Source organism: Melospiza georgiana, chromosome 7, assembly GCF_028018845.1.
Source record: "Melospiza georgiana isolate bMelGeo1 chromosome 7, bMelGeo1.pri, whole genome shotgun sequence".
NCBI lineage: Eukaryota > Metazoa > Chordata > Aves > Passeriformes > Passerellidae > Melospiza > Melospiza georgiana.
This window is the reverse complement of record NC_080436.1, coordinates 24545304-24562963: the sequence shown is the minus strand read 5'-3', so window position 1 is coordinate 24562963 and position 17660 is coordinate 24545304. Positions and strand designations below refer to the sequence as shown.

Genomic DNA, 17660 nt, shown 5'->3' with positions numbered 1-17660 from the left:
CCGGTAGCTTGTCAGTGACCTCTACTCCATTTACCCTCTGGCACCCACACAGAGTACACTTTCCCATTAACTTGAAATGTAAGGGGTTTTTGTTTCCTTTTTAAATTTAATCGAAGAGTCAATGAAAAATAACACACTAAGCAGTAAATAATGTAAGATTAATACCAACATTGCATCTTGTGTGCGTAAAAGTGCAGCCAAAGACAAACGGTCCAGCAAGGTTGTAACAACTATTTCAAATATTTTATTTCCAGCGACTAAACAAACAAACAAAGAAATACCTCTTTCAGTACAGCTCCATAGATGCGAGTGCTCCGAGCTTATCAGAGAGATCACTCTGCCCGTAAAATGTCACAGACTCCCCCCCGTGCCCCCCTCGGGGGGAGCTGGGGCGCGCCCGAAGGGCGGCGGAGGTTTTCTGGAGCGCTGTTTGAAAGAAAAAATGTGCCCGGATCCCCTCTCTCATTTCACGCCGAGTGAAAAACATCCAGCCCTAAGTTTCGCTGTTGCGACACCGGCTCCTTTCTAACCTGTTGCCGAGCCCGGCGGGGCCGCCCCGCACCGCCCCGCACGCCCCGCGAAGGTGACCCGGCTGCGGCCACCCCGGCACTCGCCAAGGTCACGGCGCGGCTCTTCAGAGAGGTTAAAAGCATTAAAAAGGAGAAGAGAGTTTCTTTTTTCAAATACCAGCTCTCGCGAAGTGAGCAGGCTGCAAGCCGCAACTCACGCCAGTCGCCACTCCTCTCCCCACTCCTCCCCCAGCACCTCGGGGCCGCGGGGGGGGACGCGGGGGTGCCACAAACCCGCACACCCCCTCCCTTACCTGCTTCCGATAGGGGGTCCGACCGCCGCCCGCCGCGCTGCTGTTGCTGCTGGGGAAGATCATCGCCCCGCCTGATCCCCCGCTCCCCCTCGGGATGGGGAGCAACTTTGGCGGCCGCCGGGCTGCGGCGCGGCGGGGCTGCAGGGCGCTCTCCGCCTCCGTGCCTTCTCCTCCGGCTGCGGCTCCTCGAACCCTTCGCTCGGCCCCCGCCCTGCCCGACCCCGCTCCGCGTCGACCCTATCCCGCGGCGGCCGCCCAGGCTGCCATGCACGGGCCCCCGCTGACCGCCGCCGGCTGCCCCAGCCCAGCCCAGCCCAGCCCGGCCCGGCCCGGCCCAGCCCGGCCCCACCTCCCGCCGGCCTCAACCACCGCCCAGCAGGGGGAGGGAGCGGGCGGGGGAGCGCCGAGCGCGGCGGGGAAGCGCGGAGCGGGCGCGGTGCTCGCGCCCCGCCCCGTCCTGCGCGGGGAGGGGGGCGCGGAGCGGGGCGCGGCGCCAGGGGAGGCGCGGAGCGGGGCGGCGGGAGCGGACCCCCCCGCGCGGCGCAATGGTTGCGCCTGAGAGGGGCGCGGGGGGGCGGCGGGCCCGCGTGCCGCGCATTCCGCCGCGGGGCGCGCCCGGCGGGGTCCCGACCCCCGAGCGGCCGGAGCGGGACATCCCGCGGAGCCCCGGCTGAGCGCCGACAGACGGCCGCGCCCCGTGCACCCCCACACCGCGGGGCTGGCCGCGCCGAGGCGACAAACACCGCGCCCTTCAACTCTCCTAAGTTTTTCTTGATTAGGGATGGGGAGGGGGGAGGAACATCCGGTCACAGCCCTCTCCGGTGCCTCAAGGCATTTGGGAAGTGAAGGGAAATTCTTCAGTTTCTTCACGAAATCTAGGCCTAGGAAACGCTACAGTTCTTAGGCTCCAAGACAGGGACGTACGGAGGCAAGGAGTTCCCAACTTCACTCCTGGTACTCTGCTCTGTTTACATTACTATATTTACATTACCCACTGATGTTGACAATCTAGTTTCTAAGAAAGTCCAGAGCTGTAGCTCTGTCAGGCCACCGACTGATCAGTGACACTGTAGAAGAACTTTGCCACGGACATGCATCATCAGGCACCTTTTGGTTTCTCTTCCTCTTTCTGACAATACGGTGGCCCCGATCCCATACACCCCAACACGGCCATAGGAAACAGCTGGGAAGAAACAGAAAATTGCCAGATAGTTCATTACTGAAAAGCCAAATAACATCTGAAAATGCTAGTACTTACAAAAACATATAATCTTCAATTACTGACTTCCCTAGAAATAATCTCTAAGTTTTTTGGTATCCTAATATATTTTTACAACAGATCAGAGCCCCTCTGAATACAGCAAACAACAAGAAAGCACCAACACTTGGCAGAACTACATTCTGCATAACTTTCCTTTTTTCTGTCTTTCAAGTCCTAAGATGGATCGCATTCCATTAGGTCTCAATTTGATAACACAAGTTTAAGGTGTACTCGTACTGGATGAAAAGCACTGCAGCCACATGGTGATCACTGGCACTGGAGATTGGATGGAATAAGTTTGTACCAGCTGACTTTATGTCAAGTCAGGCACTGTCTGTCTGTACTACCCTAACTTCATGTTGGATCACAAACAGTCGTATTCCCATTGCTGGCATAAAGCTAATGCCAGAGGCTTAATGCTAGGGTAAATTCAGACTCCCTGGCCTGGTTAAGGCCTCATGCCTGCTTCACAGCAACATCAGTTGGCATCAATGCTGCAAAAGCAACAGTTTTGCAACTGATTCTGGATGAAACCTTTTTTTTTTCTCTCTGATCAGGTTAATTTTTTTCCAGATTATTTCCTTTGTTGGGTTCAGCATGTGGCTTTGTGCTGCTACTTGTGCCAGTGTAATGGAGGAGGTAGCAGAGAGCAAAAATAGGCAGGGGCAAGAGGGTGGATAGGAGGGCTTGTTTTGGCAGCAGTACTGGATTATATTGGCTTAATATGTTCGTGTACCTGTGGCTTAATTTGACAGAAGTGTAGCTGTGTGCTCATGCCTTCCTGAGATGTGGCACACACAGCAGTCGATCTGTGCTCCAATCTGACTCATTTCAGAACCCTTGGTCACAGATGTCACAATCAGACTCAGTGCTGGAGAACTGTCTTAAAGCAGTACAAACTGGAACAGTGACAGGCTACTTCTCCTGCTGAGATTTCTATTCCCAACTGAAAAACAAGAAAAATATTTTCTGGACAGTGTTGCAGTCACCCCAAAGGGGTGACAAAGCTTAAGTCTGCTCGACCTACGGGAGGGCTTTGTTAGCTGGAGATGTGTATAGTGACCACACCTTCCCCTCGCAGGGAAAAGCTTTTCAAAAGCCATCAATCATCCCTTGCTTCCTTCCCTCTCCTCTTCCTGCCCCACCCCCAGGGAAGAGGCTGCAGGGATGTAAACACTATATGCTCGATTGGGTCTCAGTCACTGTCACACCAGGGAAGGCTCTCAAGAATATTCCAAAGCAGTATCTGAAACGCTGCCGTCTTGCTCGCTCTGCTGTCACATGTCCCAAGGCTTCCTGTGATTTGGACATGATTTCCCTCTCTTAGATTCAGTATGTGGCCCATTTCTCTCAGTTACTAGTACTCTCTTTCCTTACATATTAGGAAAACACATAACAACAAATATGATCATGTAAACAATCTACTAGATCACAATCTAACAGTATCTGATTATTTATTTTTGTTAAGGAAAAACTCATTACAGAATTTTCTGGGAAGAAAACTTGATATAATTTCCTAAGTGATAATGTGCCTATCAGCATTATCTGCTGTTTTTAAAAGGCTTGATTAATCTGTCTCCATTTTGGTCTCAAACAGGGAAATAGCTGCCTTCCAATAGATTTGACAATGTTATAAAGAACACAGAGCCAGACTCCTTACAGCAGTGTGTCTGGAGAGAAAGGAACAGCAAAGCTAAATTGAAACAAGCAAGTTTCTGACTGGACATCAGGACAGACAGACATTGCTCCAAGAGGCTGTGCACTCTCCCTTCTTGAGCATTTCCAAGACCAGAATACGCACAGCCCAAAGCAACCTGACCTGATAATTTTGCTGATGCTGAGGTTGTACTAGAGAACCTCTGAGGTCCCTTCCAATTTGAAGCTATGCTCATATGGAAAAGCTGCTTTGCTCTTATTCCTGAACATGGGCAAAATTATTTCTCTGTAAAACCCTGTACTTGAGATTATGTTTAAAAAGCTCGAGAGAAGTGCCTGGACTTTTCAGTCCTTGTGCAGTGATATATCAGTTCAAGTACTGACAACAGTTTTCCTACATATTTTCTGAGATGCAAGAAGCATGCCTTGTTTGCAAAGAACAGTCTCAGTCTTACTGACTTAGCAATGCCAAAACTGAGATGCCTAATCTGTAAAACATATGCAAATATAATCATAAAAATCATATTTTCAAGGACTTCGTTATTAACTGCATACAACAGGTGTGAGCAGACTTGCAGGTAGCCAGGTGTATTGCTGCTTGCAGTTACAAATGAGCAATTCCTTTTGATCCTAAGGGAAAAAGGTGACCACAGGGTCTAATAGTGCCTCCTCTACAAATCATTCAGAGCTTCTTTAAGTTACCCAGAATTGCTTATTCAGGAAAAAAGGGTAAACTTACAAGCAGCTTTGATGCATTTCAGAAATACAGTGTAGCAATTTACATGTTGTGTTTTGTTAGTTTGCTTGTAGGTTTGCAGAGAGATGGTTATAAATACAGAAAGAAAGACTTGTCTAAAAACCTTGAGACAGAATCTTTCCAGTAATGCTTATCAATCTTAACAAACAGTAGACTGGCAAAACTAAGCCATAATTTTAAAAACAGTTCTACGCATTTAAGCTGCTCCTTTACCATTTCTGTTCTAAATCAAATTCATGGCTCCCCTTACTTATCTCAAAATTCAACCAAAGTAGCTATTTCCCCTGAGGGCATTCAGTGCCTCTGCAGGGCAGATGGTCTCTCAGCCCTGGATCTGCTTTAAATGGGAAACTTACAGTCTATTGCAAACCCCTGTGAGTCCAGACTGGATCTCCTGAATTTCCTTACAACTCTGCTCTCCTGACCACTTCAGGGCCTTCTGAAGACCCACTGTGGAAAGGTGACTGTGGGCACCTCATTTCCCCATCCTGAGGGTACTGAGGAGACAGTTGCCACACTGTTCAGTTCCCTGAGCATCCATCCTCTCCTCGCACACGGTCATATGGAGAAAGATAAAAACCAGAGTAGGCAGGAAGCTGAGCCACAACAATGCAAAAATACTTTTAAATACCCTGTGCAAGCTAAGGAAGCAGAATGTAGGGCTGAACTTTGAGAGATATTAAGCATTTCCTGTAAAGTGTTAATAAAGGGATACATGAAGCTGAGTATCAAACAGAAGCAGATTTTTAAATTTTGGCTTTAATTCATCTATTAGAACTTAAAGCATGAAAAGAATTTCTAACAACCAAAGGAACACAATAAACTTCATTACACGAGAAGCTCCTTCAGAGATAAGTTATCTCATAATTAATTGTTTTTATTTAAGCATTCCCAGTATGCAGGTAATAAAAGAAATCTGTATCTAGCTAAGGGAGGAAGAGGAGAAGTCTGTAGAAATGGGACATAGTAATGTTGTGAACATGCCAAATACTTAATATAAAAAATCTTCTGTAAATTTTCCTTTATATTAGAAAACAAACATTATTATGAAACAATGACTTCTGCAGAAGTATATGATCTACTAAGAGTGAGGCATTGCATACACAATGAGAAGCTGTTGTTTAAGAATGCAGTCTTCAAAATACTCACATGAGTATATTCAACAATAAGAAAAAAATCCCCATGATGATCTGAAAAGGGAAAACAAATAATCTTTTCCAGCTGTACCATTTCAAATACTGGTACCAAAATACCAAATTACTTATACTCTACACTAGAATACAAAAAAAAAAAAATAGTCACTCATTATAAAATATGTGTGCACAATCACTGTAACATTTTCTTTTTAATCTGAACGCATCAGCTCATTCTCTCTGGGAGTCCTCCAACCTGTCTTTGATTTTCCCATCACCTATACTGCAGAGGTTTTTCCCCTAAATCCAACAGCTCACTGTGAAAAAAGAGCAGTCCTGTGCTCCCTGCAGTGCTCACAGAATGCATCCGCTGTAGCCACTGGGGTTGTACCTCCAGTGATATGCTTTGACTCCTATTCATTTTGGCTTGCTGTTCATTCCTTCCATGCTTCCTTAAATGTTCTTGGAAAGACACTAAATATAAATTGCACAATTATACATAATTGTTGCCATTCCTTCACTGATGACTGGTATTAAGAATATGAACATAGTGAGCAACACAATCTCCTGCTAATGCCATGCCAGCATTTTATATTATGGAAAGCACTATTTATTATTTGAAAGACACAACAAGATACTTTATGGAAGCATTTCCACTGTCAAACAAATGCCTTTCCTAAATATACCCTGTATATTCTGGGAAGCACAAGTATGAAACATAATTACTGTAAAGGATTACTATGTAAGAGAAATTTAAGGAGGCTGCTCATAATCAGTAATGAAAACACAAGACAAAATCCAATCCTCATTTGTGGAATGAACTGAAATGACTCTTAAAGATGTCATTTCTGCCACTGACCTGATAATGTTGCCAGACACTTGTTTGAAACTATAAAGTAGTCAAAGTGTGTAAACAGCTGCCGAATATATTATAGAATAAAATAATAAAGTCTGTCCAAAATGACAAAGCATATTGCTTTTCCTGCTTTATTATTAACTATGCAGAAATTCCACCAACATTATATTGGATAATATTTATTTTTTAAAAGAGACTACTAAGAATAGCTTACTGTTTTGACATGCTTTTTTGACAGTGCATTTTTATAATTTGTGCAGAATAAATTTATGGAACAATAGAAGAAGAAAGCAAAAATATTTGCTAAGTATTTTCTAGGAAACAATGACTTCATGCAGCTATTTGATTTTTATATATTTACTTATTTACATTTTAATACATGTATTAATAAAAGAAGCAAAATCTGGAAATACACAATTTTTTTCTTAAACTTCACATTGTGAGGTTCTAAAGCAGGTCATATATTCTGGTTTTTAACCAGAAAAAATGCTTTTCCTAGCCACAGTACATTCAATTTTGCTGTGCTGGGTTTTCTTGGATGACATGATTCACCATATTGACCAGGCTTGAATGGTTACTATTTCATGAGAATTTTAGAAATAAGAAAGAAATGAAAAGACTTCTACAATTAAAATCTGTTTTAAGATTGAGAACAGTTAATGCCAATGAAAAGATAAATCACTGCACAATGGTTAGAGTGGAAGGTGTGACCACAAATCAGCCAGACATAATTTTTTTCCTTTGTGTGTTGTTTTTTGGTATGTAAGGCCAAGAAAAAGCTTCAGATTTATCAGTGCGCTACAGCTATAGAAAAAAAAAAAAAAATCAGCCTCTTGCATGGTCTTTGCACATCTATAAATAGGGACATACATTCTGAATCCATGAATGAAACAGGCACTATTTGCATTGTAAGCAAATTTGTAGTAATGCAATGAGGAGCAGGCAGGAATCCTAACACACATGGAAAAAAAGGAAGAGGACAGAGAAAGTCAAGTCATGTATGATATGATACATCAAGAAGATGGAGTTGTCATCACTAGTGCAAAGTCAGGCTCCTACACTCAAGCATGGGCTTGAAGAATACCCGAGGAAAAGCCAGAGCAGGTCCTGTTCTGCAAAGCCCTGCTGCAGGCAGCAGCCTCACCAGCAGCAGCGATGAGCCAGACTGGGGACTGTGTACAGTGGCTGCATGCATGTGGGTACCTTGGAACAAAACCACAAAACACCACTCTTTCCAAAGTTGTTGCCCTAAAATGACTCTTGTTGGCTTTTTTTCCTTTTCCTGAAATGAAGTCCTGTCGTGTTTGTTCGACAAATGCTAATAGCCAAGTGAAGAACTGACAGCTCTGCCCACTGACAAGCACTGTGCAAATTTTTCCTGTCCTCACACACTTCCCTGTCAATTAACCTCATTTCTGACCTGCAAATGTCTTTACAGTGCTCCAACTCTCCTGAGTACACCATCAGCACTGTACCAGCTCTCTGGGGTCCATTTACATGATCTCGGCTGGAGTGTGAGAAACTAATTTACATACAGATTCCAAAAGGGCATATACATTTTATCTGTTTCAAAATTACAGCCTTTACCCTCTGTGTTTGTTTTATAATTACATATAAATGTAAAGATGTTTATTTATAATGCACAATCTGATTGTAATGACCTAATTTAGAGTATAAAGTGAAGAAACAAAGCCATGTGTCAGAAGTTAAGCAAATGTTCAATAATGACCCTTAATCTTATCTCATTTTCGATATTTTTAAAATAAAAATATCCACATAAAACTTGATAGAATAGTTCCTCAAGTACCTGGAATAGCTTACATTTCTGAAAGGCATTATGTATTTTGGTCTGCCAAAGAAGCTGCAAATTGTATTTTTCCTGTAGAAGTACATGCTCTACCCCTCTGAATTTTGAAATTGTGTACTTGCTACATCTGCAGCACCTCCACAACATCAATATAGCACAGAACAAAATGATCAACAGATACATCTTAAAACAAGAAAATTCTTCCTCCCATGTAAATTCAGTGCTCATAAAGGTCATCTGGCTCATGGTTATGGCAATGAAAGACCTCCACCATGGAAGCACTCAGCATTGGCATTGGGAGGTTCCCCACAGCCCAGTAACCTGCAGAGTCCACCCTCAGAGGTGAAACAAGGGTGCAGCTCCTGCTGATGCAGCCCTTCCCCTAAGGGCTATAGGATCCTGAAGGTGTAGGGTGTTGCTGATGTACCACAGACAGGTGAAAAGCAGGAGCTGAACACCAAAGTCATCTTCTGACACACTATCCATCAGCGGCAAACAGGGGGCTTCTGCCACTTCTGCTCCCAGCTAAACTAGCAACCAACTGCATTGCTACCCCAAGTCTGTGTCTTCACCGTCAGCATTTGAGTTTCTGTAATTTAAATTCAGATATGATCTGAATATTTATGTTCAGTAATCAGTAAATTAATCAAGATGGCTAGGACAATTTATTTCAGGGAGTAACTCACAGACTTATTTACTTATGTTCCATACTAAGTGTCATGGGCTGGCAGCAGCACAAATCATGGTGGGAAAATATTTTATTGCATCATAATTAAGTTTTACATTTATTTAGGTAAATAGATTCTTAGAGTTGTTTTCAACACATTCTCTTGAGTTGGATTCAAAGTATTTATCAGATACTGCACAACCATATTTCAAAGGTCTGCTCACGAATATCAATGCACATAAATCAAAGATAAAACCTGAAATGAAATCCTGGTCTAATCAATAGATTTACCAGCAAGTCCCAGATTTCACCCAGAATGAAAGCACTTACATTGCACTTCTGTGATTTACTGAGTTATTCCTCAATATAATTAATGCTTACAGATGCTGAAAAGGAAGACAGCTTCTATTCCTTTCCTCCCTCCTGCTGTAGCTTCGTGGTTATGAGTCCTTTGCTTAATCCACTCTTCCTTTTCCTTACTGGTTCAAGTCACTAGCCCAGCAGCTTTTCTTTCTGCCATGGCAGGGAGTTGAGTTGGGTCACTGAGGTGTCTAACAAAACCCTCACAAGTGAAGTGGCAGGAGCACACAGCTGGGGGAAGGGAAGGTGTGTGTCCCTCCTGGGAGCAGGCTGGGTGGCTTCGCTCAGTCTAGGCCTCCCTCATGGAATTTTACTTGAAACATTTTCAACCAAATGACAATAATTTTTTCAACAATACATTTTCAGTCATATTCCAGAAAAGTGAAGTTATTGCAACAACCAGACCCAGACGTGTTATGCAGATACACTGCAAGAGAGGTGGGTGAGCGAGTTCAGATAACACAAGAATTAGGCTGAACTTTCGCCCCTAGTTCCAGTGTTCTTTGAAGTTCTTCACTGCCTTGGCAACTCCTCCCCCTATCTTCCACTATTGCAGCTTCTGTCAGAGGCTCTGCATAGTCAGGATTTTCTCCATTCTGGGATGTTCAAAAAGAATTTTGCACTAAGCTCCCCAGGGGCCAGATCTTCACAATGTTTCCGTGCTTGCAAGTACAGCTTGCTACACTCATTTCTCAGAAGAGCAAAACTCCCAGCTGTGTTTGTTGAATGGGGCTCTAAGACAAAAATTATTTCAGCAAATGGCTGTGGGAACTTTCTATGAGTTCTTACAAGGAGGAAATAAGATGATCTTCCTCTAGCAGGACTTAAATTTGGATAATTTTCTCAACAGGGTTTTAACATGAATCTGTGAATATATGTTTATGCATACACACCAGGTTTTTGCTATTTATCCATCAAAACCACAAGTAAACAACTGCTCACTTCAGGACCTGACCCACTTGTCCCCCAATACAATCCATAAGTACACAATAAAGACAACTGGGCACTATCATAATATTGCTTTTGACCCTAAGACACAATTTACCATTCACTATTCTAAAGATCACGGAGAAGTTTTCATGTAAATTTTTGTTTATATAATCTGTTTACAGACAGAACTTTGTTGTATTTTTCAAATTTATCTGTTAGATATAGTATTCAACCCAATTAGCTGAACTCCAGTCCAAAATACCATCTGACTATATTTGGTGAAGTACACAAAAATGTGTTTGGACAAACAGAATGCTTTTGGAGACCCAGAGATACCACTGCTCCAGAACATGGGCTTAGGCACTCGAGAAGCAAGGAAAGGGTAATGAGTTGGAAAGGCAAACATGCCTGCTTCTTATACCTTCATTGTAATCAGTTACTCTACAGCAGACAGTCTCATTACTATAAATTGCAACTAGAGGCACTTTTGCCTTGCAAAGGAATTCATAAAAACATGTCAGATCATGTCAGCTGAGATGTTATATAAATCACATTCTGCACTAAGTGAAAAAATACATTTTGCATCCAAGGAATTTTAGATTGTTTTCTGAGTAGAGCCCACTGTTTCACAACTCAAGAAGAATTTTCATCAGAATTACAGACATCACTTAAAAGACATGAAAGTTGAAATCTAAATATGCCTAAATGCTTCCATTTTAATCCCCTTGTTCATTATATTTCCACTAAAGTTGCTACTTCATTCCACAGAAGGGTTGTTCCCACCAGTGCCTCAGACTGTGTAAGCACACCATTAACTTCTGTGTGTGCACGTATGGAAATGACATTACTCAGAGAAATAGGAGTGCTCTGAAATCAACTACAAATGGAATGACAGGAGGTATGAGTAAAGAAAAATCCTTATATTTTAATACCAACTTCAACCGCTCCTGCCTCCAGTAACCAACTCCTAACTTTTTCTGACACTATGAGGTCTTTGACTTTTTAAAATCTGATTCAGTATTTAGTAACTTGAGATAGAATAAACCTTTTTTTCCTAGTGATGACTTACAGAATGACAGTTCATGGGTGTAAATCATGTAGGCACATGATTTTGCAGGATCTAAGCCAGAGTGAAAAAAGGACAAGAGAGCTGCATTAATCCCTTGGTGACTATATTCAGTGGGCTAAGCCTTAGTTTCACCAGCAGATTTGACCAGATTTTTCTTTCTTCATTCTCACAGAATAAAAAAGAAAAATAGGAGAACCTGAGTCTTTGAGATAAAAATGACTTAAACTGCAAAATAAAGCCCAGTTTGCATCTTAGTTTAAAAAACCCCAATAATATGATATATTTTGTACCAAAATATGTAATTATATATTTTGTATCAAAATATGTAATACCTGGCCACAAATCAGCCTAAGCAGCATCACAAATAACAACTCACGTTGGGCTTCCTTGCTGCAGTTTTTACTAATGTCTTCGTAGGATACAGAAACAATCTGTTTATTTCCACTAAAAAAATCAGGTTAGGTCTTTAAAATGTCAGCACTGTAGACGACCTTTAATTTTTTAACAAAACAAAAGGCAGTCTTAAATTAACTAAAAGGTTAATTCTAGAATGTATTACCATAACATTGCCATTTAAAATAGTACATCCTCTTATAATCTATACTTCAGATTCCTCAACTACAGTTGGTTTAAATGCTTAAAATTGTCTAAACACTAACTAATTTCCTATTATGTTTGGCTGATAAAATTCAAGTTGAATCAAAACTTTGCTAGAACTCATTTGTTGAAATGCTAAACCAGCCAGGCAACGTGCCTCTCATTAACCACAGCTACTTCTTGACTGGCACTGTCGATTGCCTGCTAGGCAGTTCACCCTACAATGGAAATTATTTTATGGTATCTACCTACAGATCTCAGTTTGGGCTGGACTACTCCTTCTTCTTGCTTCTTTCATGAACTGTAAACTATAAAGTAAACATGGGGGGGGGGGGGGAGGGCAGTGGGGGAGAGGAAACCCTGCCTCTGAGAAACTCCAGGCTTCCTAAGACAGATAGTGCTTACTATTTACTGTATCACTGCAATTATCTGGTAGCTGATCAAACCAATAAACACCGTTTGGCAGAATGGGGACTTGGGACTACTTGTACAGATGTGAGCTCCTTTTCTTCACTGAGATTTCATTTGCAGCAGACCTGATTTAAGAGATGTCTCTCCCTGCCATAGCATTCCCTCTCCACATCCATGCCAGCCACTTGTTCCACCCTTCAAAGCAGACATTGCCACACTCCTTAGTGGGACTGAATCAACTGCTTTATGTGGGTGTGCTATGCAGTGGAAAAGAAAACTGATACAGTTTAAATCTGTAGATATTCATATATATGTTTTCCTAATGTTCTGATGCAGAGAGCTGCTTAACACAACAGGATTGGCTAGACCTGGGAAAAGAGGCAGAACTTCTAAATCCCACCCAACTGCCGAGGGAACAGCAGCATCAAGACGCAGTCTGACTGCAGAGTCCTGACCAGCCTCAAAACTGAAAGCAAGCAGTTACTCGGGGGTTTACGTAGCTGCACGTAAAATATTCTCATTTTGAGAGACATTTGCAAACACAGAATGTCTTTAGTTTTGTCTTCAAATATCAAAGAAACTTGCAAACGAAATACTCTCTTGTTTAAAACCATGCTTCAGTGAAAGATGCTGTGGTACACTACATGCTTTGAAACAAACTAATCAGCCTCCACAAAGAAAAGGAAAATGGTGTGATTAATTAATAAGAATATCAGTGGTTTAAAAAACAGGTGTGATTAATTAATATGAATATCGGTGGTTTAAAAAACAACGTGGAGATGTTGCACATTTAACAAAAAGCTTAGGTTCACAAATTTCCTCACGTGCAGGGCAAATCTTTCTTCAACAGCTGAAATCATGGTAACAGTAACTTCCTATTCAGTCATTTCCTTAATTAAACCATTGAACTTTAATGTGAAATGCAGCCATTACAAAACCAGAAAGGAATCTGAACAATAACAATCCAGTCAAATGGGCAGTGCAATAAGCAACAGCAATGTCAAGAACACTGGCTGGCACATTTTGGTTGGAATCAATGATGCTGTAATTCTCTGAGATGTTAAATGAAGTTCAAGTAAACTCTGTGCTGGATCAAAGCTGCACGAGCTTCATGATACAATGCAGTGAAAACTTGGCACAAATGGGCTCTCCTTGGTAAAGGTTACCTAAAAACCAAACTGTATGTCATCTTTTCCCCAAGTTTTTGAAAGGTGACAACTTTAGTCCAGCAATAACTGTGCCTTATAGTTGTCTCAAACATGTCTCCTGCTCTGAAACAGAAGATTACCCAAATGGACACACTTTTGAGCCCCTTTTTGCCTCCCTTCTACTCCAACCTTGCAGTCCCCAGTGGTACCCAAAAGGCCAATGTTCTCATTTTAAGCAGGCTCTTTCCTGTGGGCAGTCACTACATTCATGCCTGTCTTTGCCTCCCACAAATGCCCAGCCAGCCAAAAGCCAACACCTGGCAGGATGCTGGTCACCCCTGCTCTACCCAGGGCAGTGCCTGCTGCATCAGCGACACCGAGTGTGCTCCGTGAGCAGTGCCAGAACCCCGCCCGGCCCAGGGCTGTGACACTGCCGGCATTCAGCAAACGGGGCACCAGCGCAGGAAACTGCGAGGAGCTGCAGGCGGGCTCCAGGTACCACTCTGCCCCCACAGTGTGAGCCCTGCACTGTGCACCCTGCCTCAGCAGCAGCAAAGCAGCTGCTGTGTGCTCCTACCTAACCTGGGCCACATCTGCACAGCCACACAGTCCTGCCAGGCACCCATCTGGTCACAGAGTTAGGTTTTGATAGAATTGGATACTCTTAGCTCTTCCTGCTGCCCAGACACAATAATAACTTTGTGGGTCTCTAGTTGCACAGCCAGCTCACACCCCGGGTAGGTGCGAGGGGTCACGGAGTCACTGCAGGGAGAGACATAATCTGTTTTCCAGGATGGTTTAGGTCTTGGGGCACAGTGCCTTCCTGAAGATGCAAGGCCACGAGCCAATCTAAACAGGCAGTACTTCAGCTTTTGAGGCATCAATAGGTCATTAAAAAGTAAGAAGGAAAAAAGAGTTTACAGAACAAATGCTATCAAAATTCTAGTGCCTACTATCTAGAATATAGATATTCTTAGAGAAAACCTTTTATTTGATCAGGATGGTTTTGACTGGTACAATCAAAGATATTGCAAAATAATTGTAATTACATATATACTGCCTTTTTCTTTTTTTTCCTTACAGTTTTTACGCCGCTTAACTCAAAAGTGAAAGGCATGTTAGGCATGTGGAACTGACAGCCCCACTGGATCCATGTCTACCATACTTGGATTACCTTAAAACTTTAAACTGGGCTAAAGAAACAGTATTTAATTGAGACGTGTTATTGCAGAGATTGATGCTCAGTGAAATGGGCACATTAAAAACTTGTAATTATTCCAGGTATCACCATACCTCCAAGAATACTTAGTTAAAAAATCAAACAGACAAAACCTCAGTTAAAAGACTATTTTTAAGACACTGATTTGTGCAGGCTGTGGAATAGGACACAATGGTGCTCTCTTCTCTGCCTCACACAGGACTCTTCTAAATGTTTCTCCTAGATAATTTTGTTCCTAATTGGGAAAACAAAACTCCATAAGGATAAAAATCAAAAAATCCCTTAATTATGCATTTTAAAGAGCATGTTGTCTGCAGTCTGATCCAGCCCGCAGACAGTGGGATTTTTTTTCCCCTGTAATGGAATGATGGGTATCATGTTGCTAACTTCAATGCTGCAATCTGATTTGTGCAGGCCAGCCCAAGTGGAGAGCTACTGAAATCAGCTGGATTCTTTTAGGGTACAAGATAAGAGAGTACAGATAACGCTGACGACTGAGGGCGAGGCCTAGAGCCTGCTGATTTCTCTGACTGGCTGCACTAACATTCCTGCCAGCAGAGCTCTGCAGGGCCCAGCCTTCACCTTATGCTGCAAATGCCCTGCGGCTGAATGCTCTGGGTAAACAGAAATCTTGTTTTCACAGGTGTCAATCCAAAGTGACTTTTTGCTCCAGTTTACAAAACCCAGTGGGGAATGAATCCTGGATTTCTCTGGTGCTCGTAAAACACCGCAAGTCTCGATGAGCTAGTAATTAAGTAATAATAGCCATCATAAAATTGCAAAATTCCTATATACTAGATAAGACCATAATCCTGCTGGGTGATATAAAGATAACCAACTGCTTTTTCCTTGAAATTAAACATAAATGTGATGGTGCATTCTAACATGCTATTCTTAATACTGCTTTTACTTTACAAGCTGTTAAGAGAAATATTTTTCAGTAATTGTTTAAGAAAACCAGTACTTGTAGAATAACTCGGTTAACAGACTGACACAGAGATACAGAGGCTTTGTTTGTAATGAAGATACTTTATTAAAGGGAAAATAAATCTGCTTCTGGGATGGATCTCCAAATTGAAGGGGTTTTTCAGGTGATGGAAGTGAGTATTGTCCTGGGTCTCCAGCCTGATTACTTCCTGCAGGGATGGTTTTGTCATTGTGCCACCACCACTCCCCTGTGACTTCTAAACAACCCAGGGTCACTGTGTCCTCTCTTTAATTAGTATCTCACTGCTGGAAGGAGGGGAGAATGTCAAGGGAAAAAAAAGAATGAGAAGACACTGTAAACAAAGGTCCTCAGGGGCATCTTAACAATTTGGACCAGGAATGAAAAAAATGCTCTTTTGTTGGTGGCAAAACGAAAAGAAATGGTTGGGGTGGTCCAAATTTTAATTTTAGTTACATGAATTTGGATAAAATAAAGAGCAACCATGCTAAGAAAAAAATTAATTCTGTTCCCAAGAGGGCTTTATCACCTAGCAGATGAGGATGCATTCTACATTTTACAAGAAATCCAACTCAAATATGGTGTTCCAACCATAAGGCAACCAAAGCCCTAAGGAACAGCCTCTGGTTCCTTAAGCACTATGACTGAACTCAGTTGGGGTGATAGCAATTATTTTTATTTGCATTAAAATAAAACTTCCAATGAGTATTTTTTGTACAAAGATTTGGACTGCAATTTATACCTATATTTTTCACAGAAGAATTCAGATAATCCAACAATAAGGTGAAATAGCATATAAAACAGTAACAGAACCCCACCACATTCACACTAGATAAGATTTTACAATATTTTGTAAACTACTCTTTTTCCTGCTGTATCCTGGTAAATCAGGAAGTGAAAACTGATTTTAAAGCAAAACTCTGCTGACAGAAGGGTTTCTCTTTAAAGCTGACAGCATGAGAAGTTAAATGGCACTTTGTCAGTCACTTGGCTATCACACATAGGAGGTGGTGTTCCTCCTCCTGGAATTTCCTGCTCCAAGGCAGGCCCTCAGGTTACTCAAGCCATGAGTAAAGGGAAAGGGGAAGAGAAGCCACACATGCTTCTGAAGAAAACCATACATGCAAGGAGCTGCAGAAGAAACAAACATTTGGAATATCCCATGGAAACAGGAGCCCCAAATTCAACCTGAAGCCAGCACTCAGACCCCATTCTAGTGCCTGCTGCCTTCAGCACTCAGGAATGTACCTCTCTCAATTTCTGCTATCAATATGGCCACAGATTTATATAAAATAATGCAATAATGCTAGTAAGGAAGAAGAGGAATAGACTCTGTAGCCTGTGGCTATGGCATTCATCCCAAATATAAGAAAAACACATTTGAATCTTTTCCCTTATATTCCGTTTCCAAACTACTGAATGAAGAAACACACACAGAGTATGTTTTGGTCCTTAGGTACCCACAGAATTAGGCACCAGTTAGGGCAGGGTTTTACTGGAGTGCCCCAATGACAGACTCAGCTGCTCAGCCCCTAGAAGGATTCAAACATTCCATTCCTCTAATTAAAAACATTTGAGCAATTTGGGTTTCGTGACTTGTCTTTTTGGTCTTGTTTTAAGGCCCTGGATCATGAAGTCTCATGAACAATACACTTGTGTCAACAACTCTAACACACTGCTTCAGTTCATGGATACCTTTGGTTCTGTTTTGCCTCTTTAGGTTCCTGTGCCTTGAGCAGCACAGTCTCCAAAAGGCTGGGTTCAGTCTCAAGGGCCTAAGTCTGGCTGTGAGCTGAGCATTATTCCATGGTTTCAGTCTATACCACAAGAGTGATGCTCACCAATACGCAGGTGAGCTCAGATTCCACCTTTGAATCACAGCATAAATATATAAAGAATCTCATATTTCATCTTAAATGCATTAAAAAATACAAAACATCTCCCATCTCTTCTGTGTAACACTGCAGTATTAAACTGAAGAACAGACTGATTTTGTAAGTTTTTTTTTATAGAATGAGAT

At 42.2% G+C, this 17660-nt stretch overlaps 1 protein-coding gene across 5 annotated transcripts in view; it reads right to left on the bottom strand.

Annotated features, from left to right (window-relative positions):
- RBMS1 (RNA binding motif single stranded interacting protein 1) overlaps nt 1-17660 on the bottom strand; it is a 175137-nt gene that overhangs the window by 89654 nt on the left and 67823 nt on the right. The window contains exon 1 of one of the 5 annotated variants that reach the window (XM_058027956.1): nt 824-993. The exons of the other annotated variants lie outside the window; for them this stretch is intronic. Within the exon in view, the coding sequence (XP_057883939.1) occupies nt 824-886 (63 nt within the window). The 5' untranslated portion in view covers nt 887-993. Of the gene's footprint in view, nt 1-823; nt 994-17660 lie in introns of those variants that run through there. 5 annotated transcript variants of the gene reach the window in all.